Below are 26,662 nucleotides of genomic sequence, written 5' to 3' on the forward strand. Positions count from 1 at the left end.
TTCATATATCATGCCATGCAGAGAAGTAAGTCTTTTGAAGTATCAAACTGTTGGTAACGATTTGTTACAAACAAACTTAATCACTAGTGTTAATACATGAATGAAATCCTACAGTGGATATTAAAAATAAGCCACAAGTTGCAACAGACAGCTTAAACGAAGAGCTCAGATGCTCATGCATTAGTCAGTATCATTATACAAGGTGTGATTGAAAAGTTTTAGGAATGGATTCACTATTGCTTACTGGTTCGGCGGGCAGTTACACGGAGGGTGGGGAGTGAGTCATTGACTTGTACTTGAACACCCTCTGACAGGAAACTGTGTTTCCTTTATTCAGTTCATTGTGGCAGCTGGTTGAGTGTGGGTCTGTTAGGGCTTGTTGCCGGATTTTGTCTATGTGAAAATGGATTTAAAAATTGAGCAACCAGTTAGTGTGAAATTTTGTTTTAAAACCAGGAAATCAGGTTCTGAGACTTACGAACTATTAAAAACAGCTTTTGAAGATAACTGTATGAGCCAGTCAAATTTTTTTTTCCTTCTTCTGGTTCAACAGATTTAAAAATGGCCGAGTTTCATTTGAAGATGAACCATGGTCTGGCCGTCCTTCCACCTCAAAAACAAATAAAGTTCATAACTTAGTGCACTCTGATCGTAGACTTACAATTAGGGAGATGGCTGATGACCTTAACTCAAGTTTCCATGCAGTTCAGTCAATTTTAACTGAAGATCTGAACATGCATCGAGTGTCCACAAAATTCATTCCATAAGTTTTGTCAAATGACCAGAGACAACACTGACTTGAAGTGTGCCACAAACTGATTAATCGGACCAAAAATGACCCAGATTTGTTAAACAGGGTACTTACAGGTGATGAATCGTGAGTATATGGATATGATCCTGAAGTGCAGTCTTCACAGTGGAAGACTCCAGGTTCACCATGACCGAAAAAAGCACGGCAAAGTCGGTCAAAGGTGAAGACAATGTTGGTGATTTTTTTCGATCCTACTGGTATTGTGCATCATGAATTTACTCCTGAAGGACAGAAATTTGACCAGGAATACTACAAATGTGTCCTTGAGTGTCTGCGCGGAAAGGTGCAGAAGGAAAGGCCTGCACTGTGGAAAGACCATGACAATGCTCCAGCTCATCGTGCCTTCTCCATCGTTGAATTTTTGACCAAATTCAGAATTCCTGTGTTTCCACGACCATCATATTCCTGATTTGGCCCCTGCAGACTTCCACCTGTTTCCTAAACTGAAATTTTCACTGAAAGGGAAGCGGTTTGATTCAATTGAAGACATCCAGGCAAATATGGAAGGCATCCTTAACACACTTCAGGAAAAAAAAATTCCAGCAATGTTTCCAAAAGTGGAAACACCGTTAGAGTCAGTGTGTTCAGTCAGAGAGGGACTATTTTGAAGGAGATTAATCACAGTAGCATGTAAGTACCACCATAGTAAAATTACAAGCCCATTCTTAAAACTTTCCAATCACACCTTGTATTATACTACTCAGAGGATTTAGGCATCTGACATGTCAATAGCTATCCCTCCTCTGGATACTTTTCCAATTTTGCTCCCTCTGCATCACTTCTAACCCATTTTCTTCCCATCTTTCTTTCATCAGTTACTAAGAATTGCCTGTTTCTAAGAGATTGGAAATCTTTTGTCAATTTCTGCATGTACCTGTTGATCAAACCATAAAGATTTAAACTTGCATAAAATGTAAGTAATGGATTTGTAAAGAGGCTACATTCAGCTGCAATGATGAACCACTAATAATAATAATAATAATAATAATAATAATAATAAATTCTGAAGTGAAGCATACAATGTTTTCTATCAAAAATATTATGAAACTCATAGATTGCTACTCACTATAAATATGAAACACTGAGTTGCAGGCAGGCACAACGAAGAGACTGCTACATAGGCCTAACTCTGTATTGCTGCTTTCATTCAACTTGAGAGATGCTGTCTGGCTGCAGCTGTCAGACATAGTGGTCAAGCATGTGTAAGGTGGGCCTGCTTGTGTCAATGTGTGTGTGTTTTCTTTTCTGAGGAAGACTTTGGTCGAAAGCTCAAGGTGTAACAGTCTTTTCACTGTGCCTATCTGCAACTCAATGTGTCATTAACAGTGAATAGCAATCAATCCTTTTCATAATATTGGAGACATTCAACCTGAGCTTTCACTTGTTTAAGTTTAGAAACTATCAGTCAATCAGTGCTTCCTACTCAGTCAATATAAAACTGGGCACCTCTTCATAAGATACATTTTCAGTTCAGGAAGATAATGCATCTAGTTCTCTTCAAGTAATGGATACACATTTTATGAATATTATTTATCACACAATGAGATCCATTATGCCCTTTACTTCCTAAAGCAACTTGAACAGACTACCAACTTCTGCAGTTTATAAAAACAAGACCAATTTCACATGCAATGCCCCAGTTTGTATCCATGTGAGATGCCTTGTTACAAAATCTGTCATAAGGACACCCTGATAGCCATTTCCCAGAACTTTAATCTCTGCTACTGCACTCCAGAGTTATCTTTTACATCTTGTATGCAAATTTATAGTCTGTCCTTTCAAAATATCATTTTCTTCCTCACTAATATTTGTACCTATCTTCTATTTCTTCCACAATCTACACACTACTGCTAATTTGAGATTCTAAACTATTCATCCAAAAACTATTTTCCTTTCAGCCATATTCTCACTGCTTTAGTTATGGCAATTTGTTAAGTATTCACTCATCTATTCTATGATCCTTACTTTTCATTTTTGTGTTTTGAAGTAGCAGAAAAGTTGTTGAATAATACTGACAATGTGAGAAATACATTGTGTTGTGACTGATATACAGACGCTCTACATAATTTAGCCATCAGGTAGGCTTCTGCATTGTTTCTGCAAGATAAATGTATTATACTTTCACCAACACAGAGCAATATTCAAAAGTTAGTGTGTGTTTTAGACTTTTGATTTCTAATTCCACCAAAACGATACATACTCCGCTTTTAGATAATAGGGAATAGCTACATAATTACTGCAGTTTCTAAAAGACACTGATTAACAAATTCTATGAAGAGGCAGCTTGCAATAGATAGTTATCTCTCTGTTGCAAGCAGAGCTGACAAGTGAATGTTGTTATACAATGACAAAGTGCTAAGAAAGGAGTATTCATAAACAGGTAGGTGCAGAGATAATATCATCAGAGAAGCTTATAACAATATTGATTCAACACTAAAAGAAGGTAGTGGAAATTCTGATAATTAGTATTCAACATGTTCCTGAGTGTCAGTCATAATCCAACAGCCCTGCACTATAAAGGCACACTTCCCTATTCTACTTTTGGACATATTTAGATTTTATTTTCAAATGTAATCAAATATCATTAGATCTGAAAGTTAACAAGAATAAAAAGGCTTGGGTATTTCTACAATAAAAATATGTAAATGGCATAGGCAATGCAAAATTAATATTCTGCATAATATCACGTAAGAATAGGTTCTAACTCAGACACCACTACCTGAAAATTTCAAAAAGAAATAAGCAAGGAAAAGAATTAGTAATTAACATCAACAGGTAACATTGGCAGGATTTTGAGAACAAGGTATTCTGTAATTAAACATTCCAAGTAAGTGTGCATTTTATTACTTATCCACTGATAGGTATTCTACTCCATGGATTATTAAATGCCGCTGCTCAAGCAAAATTTTAATATCTGCTCAGACTGTAATAAATTTTGTAGCAATTGCAAATGGTATTATCAAGAATGCATGCACTTTAATTTATTTAAACTGCAACTTACACGAATAATAATCGTTTAACATGAAAAGCTGAGTACCATAGAAAGTGATCTTCTTATGAGCTACTTCTAGTTGTTTGGCTGCCAAAAAATAGAAACGAAATTTTAACTGTTTTATATTACACGACAACAATTAATAACATAAATGTAGCCACCGGTACCAAAAGACAAAAAAAGTACATTTAAATTTAATGAAAATTTGTTAGCAACCCACACACGAAATAGAGAAAGTAACAAGTTTGTGAACACACAACGCGGTATTACACACTTAAAACAAAATTGTTTGCCCATTTAGTACCTGTATCATAAAAATGCTGTTTTAAGCTAAGTGCACTTAGAATAGACATATAGAGCCACCTTTATGTTATTGGAACAAATTAAGGACGTACACATGTATTCGTGTGACATATTTTGAAGTACCAATTGGAAAATCCGAAGGGTAGTAATATTTGTAGTAACTGCTTATGGAAAAACTTTTGGCAGTACGTCATATGCAAACTATATGTCACACAGGACATAATTTCATGAAGATAATCTGTGACAGAAAAGTCCATGCTTAAGCCAGAAACTTGTAAACAACAAGATTTGTGTATAGCAGATGATAATTTGCAACAGAGTGAAGATCATTTCTTTGTGCACTCTCGTTCTATAATGAAGGTTGTTGCCTCAATTCAAATAATGTTGATCTGCACACCTGGAATCACTATTTGCAAGGTGACACATTCTGGTTACAGACTGCCTCTTCAAGAATTAACTAACTTAAGTTTTGAGGTGGCGTTCTAAGTGAAAATAAATAAGTGACTTACATGTGCAACTAGTGACTTTTATGTTGTTGTTGTGGTGTTCAGTCCACAGACTTGTTTGATGCAGCCCTCCGTGCTACTCTATACTGAGCAAGCTGCTTCATCTCCCTGTACCTACTGCAACCTACATCCTTCTGTATCTGTTTAGTGCATTCATCTCTTGGTCTCCCTCTATGATTTTTACCCTCCACGCTGCCCTCCAATACTAAATTGGTGATCCCTTGATGCCTCAGAATATGTCCTACCAACCGATCCCTTCTTCTGGTCAAGTTGTACCACAACTTTCTCTTCTCCCCAACTCTATTCAATACCTCCTCATTAGTTATGTGAGCTACCCATCTAATCTTCAGCATTCTTCTGCAGCACCACATTTCGAAAGCTTCTATTCTCTTCTTGTCCAAACTATTTATCGCCCATGTTTCACTTTCATACATGGCTACACTCCATACAAATACTTTCACAAACGACTTCCAGACACTTAAATCTATACTTGATGTTAACAAATTTCTCTTCTTCAGAAACGCTTCCCTTGCCATTGACAATCTACATTTTATATCCTCCCTACTTCACCATCATCAGTTATTTTGCTCCCCAAATTGCAAAACTCATTTACTACTTTAAGCGTCTCATTTCCTAACCTAATTCCCTCAGCATAACCCCATTTAATTCAACTACATTTCAATATCCTCATTTTGGTTTTGTTGATGTTCATCTCATATCCTCCTTTCAAGACACTGTCCATTCTGTTCAACTGCTCTTCCAAGTCCTTTGCTGTCTCTACAGAATTACAATGTCATCTGCAAACCTCAAAGCTTTTATTTCTTCTCCATGGATTTTAATTCCTACTCCGAATATTTCTTTTGTTTCCCTTACTGCTTGCTCAATATACAGATTGAATAACAACGGGGATAGGCTACAACCCTGTCTCACTCCCTTCCCAACCACTACTTCCCTTTCGTGCCCCTCGACTCTTGTAACTCCCATCTGGTTTCTGTACAAATTGTAAATAGCCTTTCGCTCCTGTATTTTACCCCTGCCACCTTCAGAATTTGAAAGAGAGTATTCCAGTCAACATTGTCGAAAGACTTTCTCTACGTCTACAAATGCTAGAAATGTAGGTTTGTCTTTCCTTAATATATTTTCTAAGATTAGTCGTAGTGTCAATATTGACTCACATGTTCCAATATTTTTACAGACTCCAGACTGATCTTCCAGGAGGTCGGCTTCTACCAGTCTTTCCATTCGTCTGTAAAGAATATGTGTTAGTGGCGTATTAAAATGATAGTTCGGTAATTTTCACATCTGTCAACACCTGCTTTCTTCGGGATTGGAATTATTATATTTCACCTGTCTCATACATCTTGCTCACCACATGGTAGAGTTTTGTCAGGGCTGGCTATCCCAAGGCTATCAGTAGTTCTAATGGAATGTTGTCTACTCCCGGGGCCTTGTTTCGACTCAGGTCTTTCAGTGCTCTGTCAAACTCTTCATGCAGTATAATATCTCCCATTTCATCTTCATCTACATCCTCTTCCATTTTCATAATATTGTCCTCGAGAATGCCGTCCTTGTATAGACCCTCTATATACTCCTTCCACCTTTCTGCTTTCCATTCTTTGCTTAGAACTGGGTTTCCATCTGAGCTCTTGATATTCATACAAATGGTTCTCTTTTCTCCAAAGGTCTCTCTAATTTTCCTGTACGCAGTATCTATCTTAGCCCTAGTGATACACGCCTCAATCCTTTCAGTTTTCTTCTAGCCATCCCTGCTTAGCCATTTTGCACTTCCTGTCGATCTCATTTTTGAGATGTTTGTATTCCTTTTTGCCCGCTTTATTTACTGCATTTTTGTATTTTCTCCTTTCATCAATTAAATTCAATATCTCTTCTGTTACCCAAGGATTTCTATTAGCCATCGTTTTTTTACCTACTTGATCCTGTGCTGCCTTCACTATTTCATCTCTAAAAGCTACCCATTCGTCTTCTACTGTATTTCTTTCCCCCATTCTTGTCAATCGTTCCCTAATGCTCTCCCTGAAACTCTCTACAACCTCTGGTTTAGTCAGTTTATCCAGGTCCCATCTCCTTAAATTCCCACCTTTCTGCAGTTTCTTCAGTTTTAATCTACAGGTCATAACCAACAGATTGTGGTCAGAGTCCACATCTGCCCCTGGAAATGTCCTACAATTCAAAACCTGGTTCCTAAATCTCTGTCTTACCATTATATAATCTATCTGATACCTTTTAGTATCTCCAGGGTTCTTCCATGTATATAACCTTCTTTCATGATTCTTGAAGCAAGTGTTAGCTTTGATTATGTGCAAAATTCTACCAGGCGGCTTCCTCCTTCATTCCTTGCTTCCAGTCCATAGTCACCTACTACGTTTCCTTCTCTACCTTTTCCTACTGTCGAATTCCAGTCATCGTTGACTATTAAATTTTCGTCTCCCTTCACTACCTGAATAATTTCTTTTATCTCATCACACATTTCATTATCTCTTTGCCATCTGCAGAGCTAGTTGGCATATAAACTTATACTACTGTGGTAGGCGTGGGCTTCGTATCTATCTTGGCCACAATAATGCGTTCATTATGCTGTTTGTAGTAGCTTACCCGATTTCCTATTTTTTTTATTCATTATTAAACCTACTCCTGCATTACCCCTATTTGATATTGTATTTATAACCCTGTATTCACCTGACCAAAAGTCTTGTTCCTCCTGCCACCGAACGTCACTAATTCCCACTATACCTAACTTTAACCTATCCATTTCCCTTTTTAAATTTTCTAACCTACCTGCCCGATTAAGGGATCTGACATTCCACTCTGACCCATAGAATGCCAGATTTCTTTGTCCTGATAATAACGTCCTCCTGAGTAGTCCCCGCCTGGAGATCCGAATGGTGAACTATTTTACCTCTGGAATATTTTATCCAGGAGGACGCCATCATCATTTAACCACACAGTAAAGCTGCATGCCCTTGGGAAAAATTACAACTGTAGTTTCCCCTTGTTTTCAGCCGTTCACAATACCAGCACAGCAAGGCCGTTTTGGTTAGTGTTACAAGGCCATGTCAGTCAATCATCCAGACTGTTGCCCCTGCAGCTTCTGAAAAGGCTGCTGCCCCTCTTCAGTAACCATGTTTGTCTGGCGTCTTTCATATAATAGTCAAATTTTGCTGTGTCATCAATGCATACAGTCAGCAAAGGAGAGTAAGTAATAGTACTGCTTAATGTCCCATTGACAGGACAACAATTAATAATTTAATGAAAATTAGTTGTCAACCCACACACCGAATAGAGAAAGTGACAAGTTTGTGAACACACAACATGGTACTATACACTTAAAAATAAAATTGTTTGCCCATTTAGCACCTGTATCATAAAAATACTGTTTTAAGCTGAGTGGCCATTAGAGTCTGAGCACAAACTATCTTATTACCCTGGAACTGCCTTTCTGGATCCCAGTATCTCTATTTCCAGCACAAATTTGGAACAACTAGAGGAAGTGATCTATCTAGGAAGTATATTATCAACTAATTGTTTGTCGGAAAAGGACATGGAGAACACGATGCATGTCACACATGTCGCTTTTGGACGTCTCTACGTTAGGTCTTCCTGAATAAAGATCTGACACTATGCACCAAACTGATGATGAATCTAGCAGTAGTTGTTTTTACCCATCTCTATGGTTGCTAAACCTGGATACTATATCACAGTGATCTTAAGAATCCATAAGGCTTCAACCAATAGACTCAGATGCATTATGATCATCAAATGGGATGACTTTGTATCAAACACTATGGTTCTTGAGAAGGCAAAGATGTATAGAAAAGAAGCCATTGTTATTGGTCATCTACTCAGATTGATTGGACATATCCAGTGGACGAGAAACAACAGACTTCCTTGACAAATTTTATATAGTGAAGTGAGCACAGGTAGAAGGCCTCATGGTGCTCCTCTGAAACAGTGTAAGGACCAACTCAAGAAAAACCTACAAGTCTAAACATTTACCCAAGTAAATGGTGCACCACAGAAGAAGATCGTAAACAATGACGCACAGTGACTGCAGCTGTTGTATTACATTTTGAGCAGGAATGTCAGAGGCAGGAAAATGAAAAATGTCAGAAACGTAAACTTCATCAGGTTCAGCCACACCCTCTACTCTGTGACCATATGTTTCATGCCTCAACTGGTCTGCTATGCCACCATGGGCATCTCCATACCTGAACTGTCATGCAATAATGAAAATGCAAAAGAAAAATGAAAACTCAGGCATGAGTATCAGCCACTGCCGCCACTGATAATTGTTATGGAAACTATGCTATTTCGTAAATTTATCCAAGTGTGAGTGAGATTTATTTTTAATCTTCAACATTTTCTTATTGTGGATTCATTGCTGTCTTTGCAAATCTTGCATAAAGATTTTATTGTGTCTTAACACTGATGGTCTGGAAGTAGGCCAATAGCTTCATCTACATGACTATTCTGCAATTCACACTCAAGTGCATGGCGGAGGATTCATTGAACCACATCCAGACTATTTCCCTGCCATTAAACTCTCAAACAGCATGTGGGAAAACTTGAATCTGTTTGTGCAGGCTCTGGTTTTTCTTATTTCATTACAATGGTCATTTCTTCTTGTGTAAGTGGGAGTTAATAAAACAATTTGCAATCGGAAGAGAAAGTTAGTGATTGAAATTTCATGAAAAGATCTTAACACAACAAGAAACACCTTTACCTTTTATTGATTGTCACGCCAACTACCATATCGTATTCCTGACACTACCTCCATTACAGGTTAATGTAAAATGACCTGCCTTTCTTCAAACTTTTTATGTCCTCTGTCCATCTGGTGGGGATCCTAGACCACACACTACAGAGCAATACTCCAAAAGAGGACAGACAAGTGTAACGAAGGCAGCCTCTCTACTAGATTTGTTGCATCTTCTAACCATTCTACCAATAAAACCCAGTCTTTGGTTGTCTTTCCCCAGAATATTTTTTATGTGGTCATTCCAATTTAAGTTGTCCGTAATTGTCATCCCTAGCTATTTAGTTGTGTAATTTACTGTATAAAAGAAATTTTTGGGTTCTTTTTAGTAAACATGTGGACGAACTCGCACTTTTTATTGTTTAGAATCAATTACCACTTCCCACACAATACAGATATCTTGTCTAAATAATTCTGCAATCAGTTTCAATTTTCTGACGACTTTACTAGACAGTAAATGACAGTGCCATCTGCAAATAATCTTACAAGGGCTGCTCATATTGTCTCTTAAATTGTTTATTAGATTAGGACCAGCAGATGGCTGATGACACTTCCTTAGGGAATGTCAGATATCACTTCTGTTTTACTCTATGATTTTCCATCAACAGCTATGACACCTTTCTGATGGGAAATCATGAATCCAGTCTCTCAACTGCTTTGATGCTCCATAGGTACATAATTTGATTAGAAGCTGCTTGTGAGGAATGGTGTCAAATACCTTCTGGAAATCTAGAGAAGTGGAATACTTTTGAGATCCTCTATTGATAGCACTCATTTTGTTTGAATAAAGCGGCAGGTGTATTTCACAAGAATAATGTGTACTGAATCTGTGCTGACTATATGTCAACAGATCATTTTTGAGGCAATTCAGAGTTTGAACAAATACTATGTTACAACATACTACTGCAAATCTACGTAAGTGATCTGGATCTGTAATTCAGTGGATTACTTCCATTTCCTTTCTTGTGTATTGATGTGACCTGTGCAACTTACCAGTCCTTAGGTAAACAATTTTGAGCGAGCAGTTATATACAATTGCTAAACATGGAGCTATTGCATCAGTTTACTCTGAAAGGAACCTAATTGGTATACAATATGAACTAGAAGACTTGACTTCATTAAGTGTTTAAGTTGCTTTGCTATATCGAGAATATCTACTTCTATGTTACTCATGTTGGCAGCTGTTCTTGATTTGAATTATGGAATATTTTACCTTATCCATTTTTGCTGAAGGAATTTTCGAAAAAACTGTTTTTGGCACTGATAATAATAACGTTACCACTGCTCACACACAGTGAACGTAATGACTGTCACTTGCCACTGGTATATGTCAATTATTAAAACCTGTACTTATCAGTCCATTTTTCCTTCCACCTCAATATTTCTTTCCTGAGCAACTAAATTTTCAAATACACTTTCGGCCAACAAGACCTTCATCGAAAGTACACACACACACACACACACACACACACACACACACACACACACACACACACACACACACACAAACAGTCTCTTGCAGATGAAGCCAGACTGCAAGCAGCAGTGTATGATGGGAGAGGCAACCAGGTGGTGGGGATAAGGAGGAGGCTGGGGTAGGGAGAGGGAGAGATTGCAGGGTAGGGGTGGGGGACGGCAAAGTGCTGCTTGTAGGAACATACAGGGATGAGGTGGAGAGATGGTAAGGCACCTTGGTGTAGTCAGGAGATCTGATAGAGAGTAGGGGGAGGGAGGGGGGTAATGGAAAAGGAGAGAAGTAAAAAGACTGATGATGGGTTGGTGGAATAGATGGCTGGGTAGTGTTTGAATGGAAACAGGGAACGACTAAATGGATAAGGACAATGATTCTACATCTACATCTACATCTACATCCATACGCCACAAGCCACCTGACAGTGTGTGGCGGAGGGTACCTCAAATACCTCTATCGGTTCTCTCTTCTATTCCAGTCTCGTATTGTTTGTGGAAAGAAAGATTGTCAGTATGCCTCTGTGTGGGCTCTAATCTCTCTGGTTTTATCCTCATGGTCTCTTCGCAAGATATACGTAGGAGGGAGCAATATACTGCTCGACTCCTCGGTGAAGATATGTTCTTGAAACCTCAACAAAAGCCTGTACCGAGCTACTGAGCGTCTCTCTTGTAGAGTCTTCCACTGGAGTTTATCTATCATCTCCGTAACGCTTTTGCAATTACTAAATAATCCTGCAACGAAGCGTGCTGCTCTCTGTTGGATCTTCTCTATCTCTTCTATCAACCCTATCTGGTACGGATCCCACACCGGTGAGCAGTATTCAAGCAATGGGTGAACAAGTGTGTTGTAAGCTACTTTCTTTGTTTTCAGACTGCATTTTCGTAGGATTCTTCCAATGAATCTCAGTCTGGGATCTGCTTTACCAACGATTAATTTTATATGGTCATTGCATTTTAAATCACTCCTAATGCCTACTCCCAGATAATTTATGGAATTAACTGCTTCCCGTTGCTGACCTGCTATATTGTAGCTAAATGATAAAGGATCTTTCTTTCTATGTATTCGCAGCACTTTACACTTGTCTACATTGAGATTCAATTGCCATTCCCTGACCCATGCGTCAATTCGTTGCAGATCCTCCAGCATTTCAGTACAACTGTCCATTGTTACAACCTCTCGATATACTACAGCATCATCCACAAATAGCCTCAGTGAACTTCCGATGTTATCCACAAGGTTATTTATATATATTGTGAATAGCAACGGTCCTAGACACTCCCCTGCGCCACACCTGAAATCACTCTTACTTCGGAAGACTTCTCTCCATTGAGAATAACATGCTGCGTCCTGTTATCTAGGAACTCCTCAATCCAATCACACAATTGGTCTGATAGTCCATATGCTCTTACTTTGTTCATTAAACGACAGTGGGGGAACTGTATCGAGCGCCTTGCGGAAGTCAAGAAACACGGCATCTACCTGTGAACCCGTGTCTATGGCCATCCGAGTCTCTTGGACAAATAGCGCAAGCGGGATTTCACACGATCGTCTTTTTCAAAACCCATGTTAATTCCTACAGAGTAGATTTCTAGTCTCCAAAAGAGTCATTATACTCTAACATAATACGTGTTTCAAAATTCTACAACTGATCAACATTAGAGATATAGGTCTATAGTTCTGCACATCTGTTCGACGTCCTTTCTTGAAAACGAGGATGACCTGTGCCCTTTTCCAATCTTTTCGAATGTTACGCTCTTCTAGAGACCTATGGTACACCGCTGCAAGAAGGGGGGCCAATTTCCTTCGTGTGCTCTGTGTAAAATCGAACTGGTATCCCATCAGGTCCAGTGGCCTTTCCTCTTTTGAGCAATTTTAATTGTTTTTCTATCCCTCTGTCATCTATTTCGATATCAACCATTTTGTCATCTGTGTGGCAATCTAGAGACGGAACTAATGAATGTTGATGCCAGGACTGAGTCACATTCTCCGCCAGTGTTTCAACTACCTCTCATTGTGCCCTGAAATGAGGAATGTCTTACCCACCATCCTTCCCTCCCCCCTTCCCGCCCACACAGTGGTATTCCACCACCCAAAGAACCTACACAATATCCTCGTCCATCCCTATACAACCCTTGCTCCCAACCCCTTGCCTCATGGCTCATATACCTGTAATAGACTTACATGCAAAACTTGTCCTATATATCCTTCCACCACCACCTACACCAGTCCGGTCACAAATATCACCATCAAAGGCAGGGCTACCTGTGAAACCAGTCATGTGATCTACAAGCTAAGCTACACCCACTCTGCTGCATTCTACATGGGCATGGCAATCAACAAACTGTCTGTCTGCATGAAAGGCCACCAACAAACTGTGGCCAAGAAACAGCTGCACCTGTTGCTGAGCACGCTGCCCAAAACAACATTCTTCATTTCAATGAGTACTTCACAGCATGTACCATCTGGATCCTTCCCACCGACACCAGCTTTTCTGAATTGCGCAGGTGGGAACTCTCCCTGCAATGTATCGTAACCTTCCTGGCCTCAACGTTCATTAGTCATTGTCGTTACCAAACTAGCCCCTCCCTGTTCCCGTTCCAGCACCACGCAGCCCTCTATTCCACACCTAGTCATTTTATTTCTCTCCTTTTCTGTTACCCCACACCCTCTCTCTCACCTCCCGACACACCTAGCTGCCCTACCATCTCTCCGCCTCGTCCTTGTACATTTCCACAAGCGGCACTTTACCATCCCTCACCCCTACCCTACTATCCCTCCCTTTCCTTGCCCCAGCCTCCTCTTTACACCCGTCACCCTGTTGCCTCTCCCATCATGCGCTGCTGCTTGCAGTCTGGCTACATCTGCCAGAGACTCTGGCGCGCGCGTGCGCGCTTTCGTGTGTGTGTGCGTGTGTGTGTGTGTGTGTGTGTGTGTGTGTGTGTGTACTTTCAACAAAGGCCTTGTTGGCCGAAAACTCACTTTCTGACAGTCTCTTTATTGTGCCTATCTGCATCTCAGCACCTCCACTATATGGTGAGTAGCAACTATCTTTTCAAATGATGTTTTATTACTATATTTTTAGTTATTATTTTTGTTTTTACAATAATGTTTACATTTTTACTGCAATAATTGATTAACCCTTTGTACTTCATAATGCAGACACAGGGAGTCTCTTTACACTCTTATTTAAACGGCTGCTGCCCGGGTAGTGAGCGTGTCACAGAGAACCATGCAGGCGTCTTTGTGGGAACGATGAGGCCACTGACCACCAACAACATTACAACAAAACCTGCATTTTCATTCAAATATATTTACAGAAGCATTACAATAGTGTGTGATATTTTCTGAAACTCTTGAGAGATGGACTGTTTCCACCATCCTTTCGTTCCAGTTGTTTACAAATGAATCACTGTCATCATCAAAATCATAGCACTCTAATTTTCACTTAGACATTCCTCTAAATGCCTTAAGATCTCTTCTTCAGAAAGGGCTGTACATGAAGAACCAGCCATTAATTATAATCATTCTCTCAACACAATTGTTATACAGTTTGATACTGTGTTAACACAGGCTTCCCTAGATGCCAGTACAGGGCATCAATGATCTCTAGTACAATCAGATTTGAGAATGAAAACAAAATTCGTAATGTAGAGTGTCACTCACAACTGGAGTGGAAAGGGTTACAATATATCACGAAATCTGACAGACAGCCATATGTATACATATGTGGAAGGAAGACCACAAAATAATGATAAAACTTTAAAAATTTGATTCCATCTGCAGGTTGAAAGATTAATCAAATAAGCCTGACACTGGCCCATGGTACATTCTCCTTTCAACATCTGAGGTACCTTTTTTCCTCATTTCATGTTCCGAAAGCTATGTATCAAGCCAATCAGGTGGACACAGTATTTCTCACTTTTCTAGAAGCATTTGATTCAATACTACATCAATGATTATTAACAAAAGCATTATCACACGAGCTACGATCTCAAATGAATTTGAGACAGGATTTCTTTACAGGAGCATCCAGCATGTTATGTTATCTCACATTACGTGTCACTGACAAATATAGAAGTAATTCTGGATATGCTTCAAGAAAATGAGATGTTTGCTGCTTATGTTGTATACTAATAACTTGGCAGATAATGTTAATAGTGTCCCCAGACTTTTTGCAAATAATCCAGTTATCTAATGCAGTACTACCCTACAAAAAGCTGTACAAGTACCCAATAAAATCTTTGCAGAACTTACAAATGGTGCAAAGACTGACAATTTGCTTTAAATTTTCATAAATTTAAAATTTCACATGCCACATAACACAGATATGAAGTATCCTATGCCTACAATATCAATGAGTAACAACTGGAATCAGTCAACCCTCACAAAAACCTACGTTAATGATTTGTCGGGATATGAAATGGAATGATACACTTGGTTTTAGGTAATGCAAATGACATGCTTCACTTCATTGGCAGGGTATTGAAAAAAAAAATCAATCTACAAAAGAGATTGTTTGGAAAACACTTGTGCAACCAAATCTAGAATATTGTTCAACTGTGTAGGCCCTACATCAAGTAGGACTACCACAGAATATCAGATATACATAAATAAAGGCAACACAAATGGTCACAGGTTTGTTTGACCCATGGAAGAGAATAACTGAGGTGCTGAAAAACCAGAACTGGCAGGTGCTTGAAGAAAGATACCACCTATTGCATCAAAGTTTACCCACAAAGTTTCATGAGGCATGCAGGAACATAGAACAGTCTTGTATGGGTCATTCCCATACATACAGTGGAGACAGGATTAGATTACTTAAAAAGGCACACAGAGGAATTTTAGAAATCATGCTTTCTCTGCTTCATATGTGAATGGCACAGAAAGAAACCTTAATACATGGTATAATGGAAGCACTTCACATTGGTTTGTAGAACATGGTTGTAGGTGTAGAAATGATTAAAATAACAAAGCGAGAAATAGGACCCTGAAGACCTAGGGCTATTTGGGAGGGGCTACAGGTTTCTGGACAAGATTGCACCACAGCTGCACATCATCTTTATTCTTGTACACAACTTGTTTTCAGTTGTGGGCTCATTCTCATTCATTTTAGTTAACACAAGACAAACAAGATCTCATATTACATTACACCTTCCAATGGCACAAGGCATCAAATAACGAATCTTTCTATTTGATCAAATGATTGCTTCACACAAAAAGTTTAATTTGAATGGTCTGGAACAACACTTTATGGTTTTTTGTATGTTACTTTAGTTACATTACTCTCTTAAAGGTTTCATTCCTGCACACATGTTCACACAGTCTTACATTTTTATTACAATTGTTCACACCTACAGTTATTTCCTCCAGCCACTGCAAAGGTTAAATGCACACTATCTAGCATGGCTGATGGTGGTGGTTCATTTAAGGTTTGATTATGGCTTCTTTGAAATTATGATCAATTAACAATGTCTAGTGTTTTTGTTGAATTTCCATGTGTGTGCTTTATATCCTGGCTTGTAAAAAATCTTATGCCTCCCTGTGATGTGAATAATTTTATGAAATTATGACAGACATTATCAATGTGAAACATTCTATACGACTAATGCATTTTGTATGCCTTCCCTTATTCTAGTACATATGAGTTTCTGTGGCTTTGAAAGTACAATACCATATAATAATAAATTAGTCAATTTGTTTTAAATATGTATATGGGAGGAGGTACTCATCTGCCTTCCTGCAGCTAGATTTATGTAATCCTTCTATCTTAAAGTGGACTGGGGTTTACTCCAGACATTTAGCAATTGTAACTGACTCCAGTAGCTAAACTTTGATCATGTAGTCCAACAATATTGAACTTTACAACCAGTGAATGGGGAATCAGTGTCAAGTTCTACAGAGCAGGTGTTACACCCCAAAAATATATTCCATAAATCTACAATAAACTGATGTCTGCAATTCTTTGTATCAGTCCTGCAGCCCTTTTTACAGATTGGAATCGTCAGAATATTTTTCAATCATGTTGAGTGCTCTATTATTTAAGCGACCTATCAAGGTTCTTTGGTTGTTTTTTTTTACTCCGTGTTCATTTGTTTTTGTACCAATCATTTTTGCATCCATGTGACAATCTAAAGTAGAAACTGTGTTTTGATTTTGTATGGTGAAACAATTTCACAATGAATCATTTAGCATTTTAGTCTTAATTTTGTCATCTTCTTTCCCATTGCTATCTTGATCAATGAGAATATGGATAGGCAACTTTGACTTATTAAAGCATTTAACACAGAACCAAAATGCTAATGATGGTAATGATGATTATGATTTGTGGAACACAATATCACAACTAGTAGTGTGCTCAGTAAAACACTCTGACATACATGTTATTAGTACATAAAAAACACAATAAACAAAATAAAATTTCACTGATTATCTTACTTTAGTCTTTTCCACATCATTCATTCTCTCATCGTTGAGTACACAAAATATTTGTTAGCCACATAGGTCTTGGTTTAAAATGAACTGTCTGAAACAAATGCAGTTAAAGTGAGAAGACTAAAACATCAGTTTTATATGGCTAAATGATTACTTACAAAAGGAATGGATACATCATCTAGCCTTAGTTTACATTTATATCTACCGCTCGGTTATTTAGGTGGAAGTTTACATACAAAGCAAAATATAAAAATATTTACCATATTTATACTATCACCATATTGACATGATGAGTTTGACAAATGTCCACTTTTACTTGAACAGCAGAGCCCAGCAGTGATCCAACAACAAAAATGGAAAGCTCAACAGATGGAATAAATGCCAGGCCAAACTAAAGCAAATGTTTTGTGACAATCAGCAGCAAGTCTGCTTACAGAGACAACTGCTGAAGAGAATGGTCCAACATCATGGGGAAACAGAACAGTTCTTCGTACTAAATGCTTTGGCCCCATCCCACATTATGAATCCAAGTATGACAGAAGATGAAAACATCTCAAACTAGGTGAAAGGAGTTGCAGAAAACATGTACCATGCACTTCTTGTAAAGGATGTCATAAAAACAACAGAATTCAAGTGGTTCCAGTGCACTGAGGAAACAACACAAAACTGGATCAAAGAAGTATGACTCGCAAATGTGGTCCCCATGGCAGTTGTCAAATATAACCATGACCTCGCTTCTCTCATATGCCAGGTAAAGAGGGAAGAGTTACAGCATTTTATGGCAACCACAGTTGTCGAATCAAGTAAGCAACAGAAAGCAGCCATGAATGCTGACCTGATATATCTAAAGGTCTTAGATAATGTTTAAGATGAGATGTACTGGTCTCTAGCACTGAAACTCCACCGCCAGCAATTATTTGTTATTTAGTATTTATCATTTCTAGAAGATTATTGAAATACCTCATGTTTGTAATAATGGTATGTTCTGGAATATTTGATGTATGTATAACTGGTATCTCACTGCTGACCCTGGTTTTGGATTTTGACATGACTGTGGTTACAAGAAGACAATACAAAGCAGAGAAGAGATAAGATGGCCAATAAATTGCTATCATTTTATCTATGTGCTGCAAGCACAAATGTTGGGTCTTATTGCTGTGGGTAGAATTCATAGTTGGTTTTTTTTTTGTCATATACAGAATTCATGCAGGATCAACAGAGCCCAATTTGGGGAGATGTTACATTCACTTCGTCTGACTGGCCAAAAGTAGAATGGCATGTCGAGATACTTTCAATAAGAACAACTTATCGTCTCCACTGTTACCCACTATTTCCAGATTATTTTTGACACTATGGTTGAAAAGGTAGATTACAGCATGCGAGAGGACAGCACAATGGATTACAGTCCGCAGCCCGTAGTCTTGCGGTAGCGTTCTCGCTTCCTGCGCACGGGGTCCCGGGTTCGATTCCCAGCGGGGTCAGGGATTTTCTCTGCCTCGTGATGACTGGGTGTTGTGTGTTCATCATCATTTCATCTTCATTGACTCGCAAGTCGCCGAAGTGGCGTCAACTAAAAAGGACCTGCAATACGGCGGCCGAACTTCCCCGCATGGGGCCTCCCGGCCAACAATGCCATACGATCATTTCATTTCATTTTCAATGGATTACAGTGTGCCTAATGCAACTTTCTCTTCCTGTTATATGTACAAACCAGTTTCAAATGGTTCTAATGGCTCTGAGCACTATGGGACTTAACTTCTGAGGTCATCAGTCCCCTAGAACTTAGTACTATTTAAACCTAACTAACCTAAGGACATCACACACATCCATGCCCGAGGCAGGATTCGAACCTGCGACTACCATAGCGGTCGTGGTGTTCCAGACTGAAGCACCTACAACCGCTCGGCCACTCCAGCTGGCAAACCAGTTTCCATGAATTTATATTCACTTTGATAACCATCACCACAACCCCCTTTTTGTATACAGATAACGAATCCACATTGAGTAGGCTTTTATCTCAGCTTGATACTTCTACTGGTTAGCTTTCACAGCACTCACGTGTGACCAAGTAAAAAATTTCATGATGTGGTCACATCTTTGCTTCAGTGTCCTCACGGTCATATACAACTCTACTTTAGTAAGTGTGAATTTGTTAAGTATGTCCTGAGGACAGATTGATAATATACCACAGAGCAGCCATAGTGTCTCCCTCCACTTTACTTTATATAGTAAACTACATGAGAAACACTGTGACAAACGAACAGGTGTAAAATGGACTGAAGAACAGAAGCAAGATCACAGTCGAAAGATGAAAGAAATATGGGCAACCAAAAAGGCAATCAAGATGAAGCCGAAGACACGAAGCCAACAAGAAGCATGGACAGAGGACCGGAAACAAAAACACAGCACGCGAATGAGAGAAGTTTGGGCAGTAAGGAAGGCAGCAAAAGGAATTGGCCATGTAGTTTAGTCCAACTGCGCTCTTTAAGGGCAAGTAAGTCTTTAAAATGATATAAAAACACAAACTTTCAAACACAATCTGTGCTGTGGTAAACTTAAAACCAGTTTAGGGCTCTTCAAAGACCAGAGCAGGAAATGCTTCTACCACCTACCTCAAAAGATCTTGTTGTTCAGAATAAATCTTTGAAGTTATGCTCCATTTGTGGGTCAGAAATATTACAGAATGATGGTTGGTCTTTTTTGGAGAATACAGTAAGCTACACGCATGGAACACTGTAAGGAGCTGTCATTGGATGGTGGATCTCCAGCCTCAACAAGTCTGTATATACAACAGACTAATCTTATTTTGATGAACAGTGGTGATTTTCAGACATAACAGCTTATCTGAGCTGTTAACTGTGCTTCTATAATCCAAGTATCAAAGCCTAATAGAACTAAGGTACATACTCAGTCTGCTCCACATGATTGTGTGTGTGAATTATTTCATGATAAACACTGCCTTTAGACTTTTTGTCTTTAGAGCCTTTAATTGTGGCAACCATGTCAGTTTTTCCATCATACTTGATGCCTAAATAGTATACACTGTTTCTAGGTATATTCAGAGTCTCATATGAAGTTTTGCTATCTTAGTAAAATAAGAGAGATGATTATAAGTTAGAACACTTTTTTATAAAAAAAAATTGCTAGCTGAATTCTCATACAAGAATTTTGTCTTCAGTTCGACTGATTAATATATGTTGTAAAACTAAAGGGAGAGTAGAAAACAGAAAAAACTAGCTGTGGTTCAGAGTGACACTTAAAAAGGAAAAAAATCCTTGAGGGACATCACCCGCTTATTCAAATCTGACAGATGACACTGAAACAATACTTTTTAAAAAATCATTTGAGAAGCAAGAGCAATATAAATACACAAAAGTCCCCTAAAAGCTCCATCTGTGGAACTGTCAGAACAAATTTTCCTTCCGGTACAAATAATAGAAAATACAGGATGGAATAATGACAATACTATGAAAGTGATAACTGCTACTCATCATATCGAAAGCTTTTGACCAAACAGGCCCTCATCAGAATTACGCACACGCACACCCGCCCGCGCGCGCACGCACACCCACACGCACACCCACGAGCACACCCACACCCACACCCACACGCACACCCACACGCACACCCACACGCACACCCACACGCACACCCACACGCACACCCACACCCACACGCACACCCACACCCACACCCACACCCACACCCACACGCACACGCACACGCACACGCACACGCACACGCACACGCACACGCACACGCACACGCACACGCACACGCACACGCACACGCACACGCACACGCACACGCACACGCACACGCACACGCACACGCACACGCACACGCACACGCACACGCACACGCACACGCACACGCACACGCACACGCACACGCACACGCACACGCACACGCACACGCACACGCACACGCACACGCACACGCACACGCACACGCACACCCACACCCACACCCACACCCACACCCACACCCACACCCACACCCACACGCACACGCACACGCACACGCACACGCACACGCACACCCACACGCACACGCACACCCACACGCACACCCAACGCACACGCACACGCACACGCACACCCCCCCGCACACACACACACACACACACACACACACACACACACTCGACCACAGTATCTGGTTGCCAAGGCCAGACTCAGATAATATCATAGGGCTTCCCAATGTGAATAATATCCCAACGTTATAATCCTACCTCCTAACAAAGGCTCCACCACTGTTGTTTTGATTACCTGGCAGAAAAACTCAGCTGTGAGAGTCATCAATCTACAAACCCTGCCACAGTGACCCTATTCCAGAAATCCAACAGGATTTACACTCTCTGATCAAATCCTTGGGCCCATCCCAGAACCTCCCCCCCCCCCCCCCCACCTCCCCCCCCACCTCCCCCCCCCCCCCCCAGAGTCCATCTCTCTCCTCACCCCTAGCACTCCCAGAACTCCTACCTTCTACACTCTTCCTGAAGTGCATACCACCCAACCACGCAGGATGGCCCATTGTGGCCATTTACTATGCCCCCTCTGAAAGAATCTCAGCTCTCTTAGACCAACACCTTCAGTCTATAACCTGCAACCTACCCTCCTATAAAGAAGATACCAACCACTTCCTCTACTAACCCTCTACAGTTCCTGTTCCTTTACAACATGGTGCCCTGTCCTTCACTATTGATACCATTTCCCTTTACACTAACCTCCCTAATGCCCATGAACTTACCACTACTGAACACTACCTTTCCCAACACCCAACGAACCACCTCCTCCTCAGAGGCCATGACCTACTATATCCTCACCCACAATTACTTCTCCTCTGAAGGCATTACCTACAAACAAATCTGGGGTACAGCTTTGGGCACCTGCATGGCACCATCCTATGCCAACATATTCATTGGCAGTCAAGAAGAATCCTTCCTAAACACCCAGAATCCCAAATCCCTCACCTGGTTCAGATTCACTGATGGCATCTTTGTGTTCTGGATCAAGGGTGAGTATACCCTATCCACATACCTCCCCAATCTCAACACCTTCTCCTCCATTCGCTTCACCTGATCCTAACCACACCAACAAGCCACCTTCCTCCATGCTGACCTCTGCCTCGAATATGGTTACATCAGTATCTCTACCCATATCAAACCACCTAGCCAGCCATGGCCATCGCAACTTAGCGACAAGTGGTCCTTCTCAAGGAGTCTCACTGAGGTCTTCTCGGATCTAATTACCCTCCCAACCCTGTACAAAAACAGAACTCCTGTGGCTTATATCTCCAGTCACCCACCACCTCCCAAAGCCCCACCATCAGGCAAACAGAGGAACATTCCCCTTGTGACTCAGAACCATGTAAGACTGGAGCAACTGAATCACATTCTCTGCCAGAGTTTCGGCTACCTCTTGTCGTGCCCTGAAATGAGGAATGCCCTACCCACTGTCCTTCCCATCCCTCTCACAGTGGTATTCTGCCACCCACTGAACCTACATAATAGCCTCGTCCATCCCAATGCAATCCCTGCTCCAAATCCCCGTAATAGACCTAGATGCAAGATACATCATCCCACCACCACCTACTCCAGTTGGGTCGCATGCATCGCCTATACCATCAAAGGCAGGGCTACATGTGAAACCAGTCATGTTATCTACAAGCTAAGCTGCAACCACTACGCTGCAGTCTACATGGGCATGACAACCAGCAAGCTGTCTGTCCGCATGAATGACTATCACAAACTGCAGCCGAGAAAATGCTGGACCACTGCTGAGCATGCTACCCAACATGACATTCATCATTTCAATGACTTGTTGACAGCCCGTGCCATCTGGATCCTTCACACCAACACCAGCGTTTCTAAATTGTGCAGGTGGGAACTCTCCCTGCAATATATCCTATGTTCTCCTAGCCTCAGGATTCATTAGTCATTGTCCTTATCCATCTAGCCTCTTCCCATTCCAGCGCTACACAAGCGCTCTATATTCCACCAACGCACCCACAGTCTTTGTACTTCTCTCCTTTTCTACTAGTCATCCCCCACCCTGCCCTCTGTCCAACCTCCAGACTGCACCTACTTGCCCTTCTCTCTTTCACCTCATCCCTGCATGCTCCCACAAGCAGGCCTACTCTGTTATCCCAACCCCTCCCTGCCCCAGCCACTTCTTAATGTCATCACCTGGCTGCTTCTCCCATCATGTGCTGCTGCTTGCAGTCTGGCCTCAGCAGCCAGAGACTGTGTGTGTGTGTGTGTGTGTGTGTTTTGCCTATTTTTGACAAAGGACTTATTGGCCAAAAGCTCACTTACTGATAGTCTTTTCATTATGCCTATCTGCGACTCAGCATCTCCGCTGTAAGGTGAGTAGCAACTACACTTTTCATAATACTGAAATGTGTCTACAGGGTGTTGTCTGGATACAAAAGTTTGTTGCATAGCGGCCTTCAACAGGGTCATGTTGTTGAAGAGGGAATGGTATCTCCTGAAGCTACAAGAACATGACCACATAACTTCCTGGAGCATAACATATAATTAAGATTCCTTTTCCTCATGTGTCCCAGAGTATTTTCTAAGGCAACATTTCAACAAGCATCTGGCAATGCATGCAAGTCTATGGAGGAAAACTAATATTGCATCTTTCCTGAATCAGGAGTCTGCCATTAGCCTGGCTTAATAAAATCGGTGTTACTTCACCTCTTTTCCTATCAACTGTAAATGATCCACACAAGACTTAGTTGCTATTTAGCTGCAAATGATGCAGAACATGAACTCCTACATGGGGAAGGGTCATTTGAAATTTTTGCTGTTGGTTAGTTTCTTTTGACATTGTTTGTATTATAGGTCTTATAATTATGTGAAATAATTCAGTTTAGAGGCAATTTAACATGATTTGTATTGAAATATAGCAGTACGATCAATATTCACAGATTACTATTATGCTCCATGGGCTGGGTAGACAAAATTACACATTGAGGTCTCACGTAACTTGAAATAGTTCTCGCTCACAACCCTCTAAAACCAGCAAATTTTCTTGTTTACAGTAATGGATGTGAACATGAAGTATTGCTCCCTTTGTCAGAAGAGTGCACGCATAATGCAATGGTTGGACTAAATTCCAGTTTGAAAACAGATGTAACTCAAATAATTTTCATGCAAAACACTCTAAACCAGCAAAGCCCCAAGATTTCAGATACAGCTGATGGTTTGGGCTAAGACCTTGAATCATGGAAGAGTACAGTTACTTCTGTGTGCAACGCTTCGATCAATAAAAATATTTTAGAACTGTGGCTGATTTGTTTCGCATGAACATGTTGCAGAACAGTTGTGAACGTGCCACAAACAAAAGATTATTCATAAATTGATATGTGTGGCAATAAGAAATATTTATTCATGGAGGTATATTCCGTTTATGCAAGTACTTCAAAGCAGTTTGTTTATTGTCATATGTGTTTTGCTTCTTTTATTTGTGAAGCATCTTCAGTGTCCTTTAATACACGTTCCTTTTTATACATACAACGAATGTATTATGTGATAGCTACAATATGTTACTACGTTACATTTTGTTGTGTTTTTCCTCTTGTTTTTTAGGTTACAATCAACTTCTGTAGCACAAATTTTGTGATGTGAAATTATCGTTTGGTGTTTGTTACGATTTACAACGGTGTTAGTCCACATGTATGGTCCTGGAGATGTGTTAAATTACCTCTCTGCTCCAGTTGGCTGATTTCTGGCATTCTTTCACTCACATTTTATTCAACACGTGGCATACATCAGTTGCTCTTTATATTTTGTGTTGTGTCTTCGGTCTGTGGTGTTGCCAACTGTCGTTGTGTGTTCTGTGTCTTTATCACTCACCTTTTTGTGTTGTGTATGTGGTTTGATATTTTCATTTGCTGTGTGTGTGTGTGTGTGTGTGTGTGTGTGTGTGTGTGTGTGTGTGTGTGTGTGACATTCTTTATATCGAGTTTTCAAGTTCCTACCTGTCATCCCAGATATACTGTTTTATATTGATGGTGCTCTAACTGATATATACATACTCCTTGGTACTTACCTGGTTTGTCTGTTGTTTGTAAATGTGACTAGAGTGTATTTCTAGTTCTGTAAGTGATGTGTAATCCCTGTTTCTTTAATATATTTGCTATCTTGTGTGTAGTTTTGTGTTTGTATGTTAAAGTGTACCATGTTTTTCTGTTAGTCATGTCATGAGTGTTACTGTTTCATGTTTCAATGTGTCCTATAGTGTCTACAGTGTCCTTTGGTGTTTGTGGTCTGTGCTTGTTTTCAGTTTGTTTAGCTGTGTTTTAAATTTTTGGTTGCGTTTTTGTAATATATGGGGAGGGGGGGGGGGGGGGGCATTGTAACCATTATTTGTGGCTACAAGTTGTATTGTTTGTTATTCTTTTTCATAGTTTTCTCTGCTGACTGGGATGTTATTTAGTCTGTGTGACACGTGTCGTAGGGCCACAAATTTTTTATTTTGCGGTTGGTTGGATGAAGCATTTATATTGTGTCCTTGGCTGTTGACTTTCTGAAGATGTCAAGTGTGTGTTTATTGTTGTCCCTATTGTTATATTCAACCAATATATTTGCTTTTGTGTTTCTTTTTCCATGGTGAATTGACTATTTTTATGTGTATTGTTTATGTCTGTCTGAAGTTTATTGATTTCCTCTGTTGGTTCATCTACCATAGAGATTACTTCATCTACATATCTGTACCAGTAAACAATTTTGTATTGTTTCTTTATGATGACTATATTTAAGATTGTGTTTTCTATGTGGTTGATGAATGTGTTTGCCAATGTTCCTGAGATTGGGGATCCCATTGGAAGCCCACCTTCTTGTCAGCAAAATTCCTTTCCAAATTTGAAGTAATTTTGAGATATGATTGCTTTGAGGGATATGTGGATGATATAATCTGTATGGTAGATGAACCAACAGAGAAAACTGATAAACTTCATAAAGACATAAACAGTACACGTAAAAATAATCAATTCACCATGGAAAAAGGAGCACAAAAGCAAATACATTTCTTGGATATAACAATAAAGAGAGAGAACAATAAACACACATTTGACATCTTCAGAAAGTCAACAGCCACAGACACTATTACACATGCTTCATCCAACCAACTGCAAAATCAAAAATTAGCGGCCCTACAACACATGTCACACAGACTAAATAACATCGCAGCCGGAAAATAAAACTATGAAAAAGAATTACAAACAATACAACTCATAGTCACAAATAATGGTTACAATGTCCATATAGTACAAAAGCTCAGCCAAAAACTTAAAACACAGCTAAACGAAACTCAAAACAAGCCCAGAACACAAACACCAAAGATCCCCATAAACATTACAGCAC

The 26,662-nt window shown here is 39.9% G+C and overlaps 1 protein-coding gene across 4 annotated transcripts in view; it reads right to left on the reverse strand.

Moving 5' to 3' along the window:
* LOC126416171 (uncharacterized) overlaps positions 1-26,662 on the reverse strand; it is a 106,154-nt gene that overhangs the window by 18,477 nt on the left and 61,015 nt on the right. For 3 of the 4 annotated variants that reach the window (XM_050083771.1, XM_050083754.1, XM_050083746.1), the window contains one exon: positions 3,813-3,890. The exons of the other annotated variant lie outside the window; for it this stretch is intronic. In XM_050083771.1, the coding sequence (XP_049939728.1) occupies positions 3,813-3,890 (78 nt within the window). The remainder of the gene's footprint in view (positions 1-3,812; positions 3,891-26,662) is intronic. 4 annotated transcript variants of the gene reach the window in all.

This window comes from Schistocerca serialis, chromosome 1 (genome assembly GCF_023864345.2).
Source record: "Schistocerca serialis cubense isolate TAMUIC-IGC-003099 chromosome 1, iqSchSeri2.2, whole genome shotgun sequence".
NCBI classification, from domain to species: domain Eukaryota; kingdom Metazoa; phylum Arthropoda; class Insecta; order Orthoptera; family Acrididae; genus Schistocerca; species Schistocerca serialis.